This window comes from Alosa pseudoharengus, unplaced genomic scaffold, assembly GCF_046254945.1.
Source record: "Alosa pseudoharengus isolate Yale_2024_CS ecotype anadromous, Long Island Sound unplaced genomic scaffold, YU_APseudo_1.1 YU_APseudo_1.1_scf_12, whole genome shotgun sequence".
NCBI lineage: Eukaryota > Metazoa > Chordata > Actinopteri > Clupeiformes > Clupeidae > Alosa > Alosa pseudoharengus.
This window is the reverse complement of record NW_027468587.1, coordinates 8,038,267-8,040,766: the sequence shown is the minus strand read 5'-3', so window position 1 is coordinate 8,040,766 and position 2,500 is coordinate 8,038,267. Positions and strand designations below refer to the sequence as shown.

Below are 2,500 nucleotides of genomic sequence, written 5' to 3'. Positions count from 1 at the left end.
ACTTTTCTGGAGATGATGTGATAGAATTGCAGGTGACCAAATGGGATAACTTCATATTAAGTTTCATATGTACAGTACTCCCATGTGCTTCGCACTTTGAATGTTTTTTTTACTAAGCTACTTGTTAGTACTTCTTGATGTGCTTAGGATCAGGGTTAGGTATAGGTTTGGAGTTTGTTTGGGGTTTGTATTGTGAATTAGTTTGCACTTTTTGTGAGTGTACAGAGGGTTTTCTCTTTTATTGATGGAATTGGTGAATTGTTGTAACAGCCGTGCATTTGATTTCACTGAGGGAACCACATCTGCCTAAAGTGTGTGTGTGTGTGTGTGTGTGTGTGTGTGTGTGTGTGTGTGTGTGTGTGTGTCAGTGCTTGCGTGCATGTGTGTGTGTGTGTGTGTTTGTGCTTGCGTGCGTGTGTGTGCGAGTGTGTGGGTGTGTAGGAGCATGTGGGATGTTGGTGCAAATTTTGTTTATGTATGATGTAGGCAGGAAGGATGTGTGTAAGCCCTTCTTTCCTAGTCATGCGTGCGTGCGTGTGTGTGTGTGTGTGCGTGCGTCCGTCTATGTGAGTGTATCCATGCTGTATGTACAACTGTGTATGTGTGTGACCTTCACAGGAGACTTGGATGGCCACTGGTGGGACCATGCGACGTGGCACAGCAACGAGGCTTCCTCAATGTCTTTGGTGAGACATGCGGAGCCAAGCAACCTCCCCTTCTCCACCTCCTCCCCTTCCCTCTCTCTCTCTCTCTCTCTATCTCAGTCCTTTGTCATTTCATGGTTCCTTTGGTTTATTTACACCTCTGCATGTCTTTCTTTCTTTCTTCCTTTCTTTTCTCCTTCTGTTTTTTATTCCACAACTGTAGGGAACAGTCAAAGGGGAAAAAGAAAAACTATTGAGCAGACTCCCTCCTTATCTGAGGGGCAAAAGAAAATGGTGCGCTTTGGGGGTCACTCGTTGGAGGAGGACGGCGAGTGGTGCGAGCCCCTCGTTAAAGACTCGGGTGTTGATACGTGCAGTAGCACTACGCTAAACGAAGAGCATAGCAATAGTGAGAAGGTACTGGGACCCTTGTCTGGCTTGCTTTTTAAAAAAAAATTGTTTGTTTTTTGTTTGTAAAATCGACCGTGCTCTTGTTTGGTTTACTGATTTTGGTATTTGGTTATTTTGCGTTTTTGGTTTGTTTTCGTTTTTTTTTTTTTTTGTTGAGTTGTTGTTTGTTTTTCCTTGCCCTGTTGCTTGTCAGTAAGTGAGCTGTTGATTTGATTTGGTGGATTCATTTACTCTTTGGCGCTTTGATGCTTATTTTGTTGTTCTTCTGTAGTTCAGAATATCAAGACTTTTTTGTTTGTAATTTTTTTTAGTTTTTGGAGTTTTTTTTTTCTTTTTTGTCAGTCTGTGTTTTTTTTTGTCAGCCAGTCCCCCGTGCTCCGTGCTGGGTGTGGTTGAAAGAGGAAGTGGAGAGCTCTCTCTGGCTTGCATTGTGGTTTGCTTCATGGCCACTGTTGCTTTGATACTTTGGTTTTCTCGAGACTCCCTCTCCCCACCGACCCTCCCTCAAATCAAAAGAGCATCAATCCACAAACCGACTGTCTGTTTGTCATGGCACCTTAGGAATGATGGTCTCCGGATGCATGTGGCGAGTCTCTCTCTCTCTCTCTCTCTCTCTCTCTCTCTCTCTCTCTCTCTCTCTCTCTCTCTCTCTCTCTCTCTCTCTCTCTCTTTCTCCCTCTATCCCTCTTTCTTTCTCTCTCTCTCTAACTACCTATCTATCTATCTTTCTCTTTCTCCTTCTCTCTCTCACTCATTCTCCTCCCTCTCTCTCTTCTCTCTCTCCTCTCTTTCTGTATTGTTTTGTCTTTAATCGCCATGCTGATAGCACAGGGATGCCCCCCCACCCCTCCCCCCCCTCCCTCCACCCACCCTCTCTGCTCCGCACTCCACCTCTCAGGGCCATTATACCCCCCCCCCCAACCCCTTCACCCACCCCAGTCCTCCTCCCTGCTCCTGTAGAGAGGCCCGGCAGCAGCACAAAGATCACTGGCACTCGCACTTTCTCCAGGGAGGCTTGGATTGTTTTGTTTTTTAATAAATATTTTTTTTCCATTTGATTTTTTTTTTGTGTATTTTTGGCACAGACAAAGTTATGTTTCTCTTTTTTCCCTTCCACTGTCACATAGCTGTGGTATTTGTTTTCTTTTTTGTGTCTTTTCTTCAATACCTTGTCATGCTATCCATCACATATGTTAGTTTCCCAGTGGACCCTCTTAGTTGTGTTGAATATATATACATATATAATATATAATATATATGTACTGTTTATGTGTCAGTGTTTGTTTTTCATCGCGTGCTCCTCAGCTCCTTCGCTGAATGCTGCCTCACTTGCTTCTAGTCCCCCCCCCCCGCCCCTTCTTCATTCCATCTGCTCTCTGCTGTTCCACTTGGGAGAGCGTGCCTGGGAGAATGGCAGGGCAGTGGGCATGGAGGCTGGGGCTGGG

The 2,500-nt window shown here is 45.0% G+C and overlaps 1 protein-coding gene across 1 annotated transcript in view; it reads left to right on the top strand.

Moving 5' to 3' along the window:
• Nucleotides 1-2,500, top strand: part of rims2a (regulating synaptic membrane exocytosis 2a) — a 126,305-nt gene that overhangs the window by 38,491 nt on the left and 85,314 nt on the right. Inside the window, exon 4 of the mRNA XM_076279968.1 lies at nt 868-1,061. Within this exon, the coding sequence (XP_076136083.1) occupies nt 868-1,061 (194 nt within the window). The remainder of the gene's footprint in view (nt 1-867; nt 1,062-2,500) is intronic.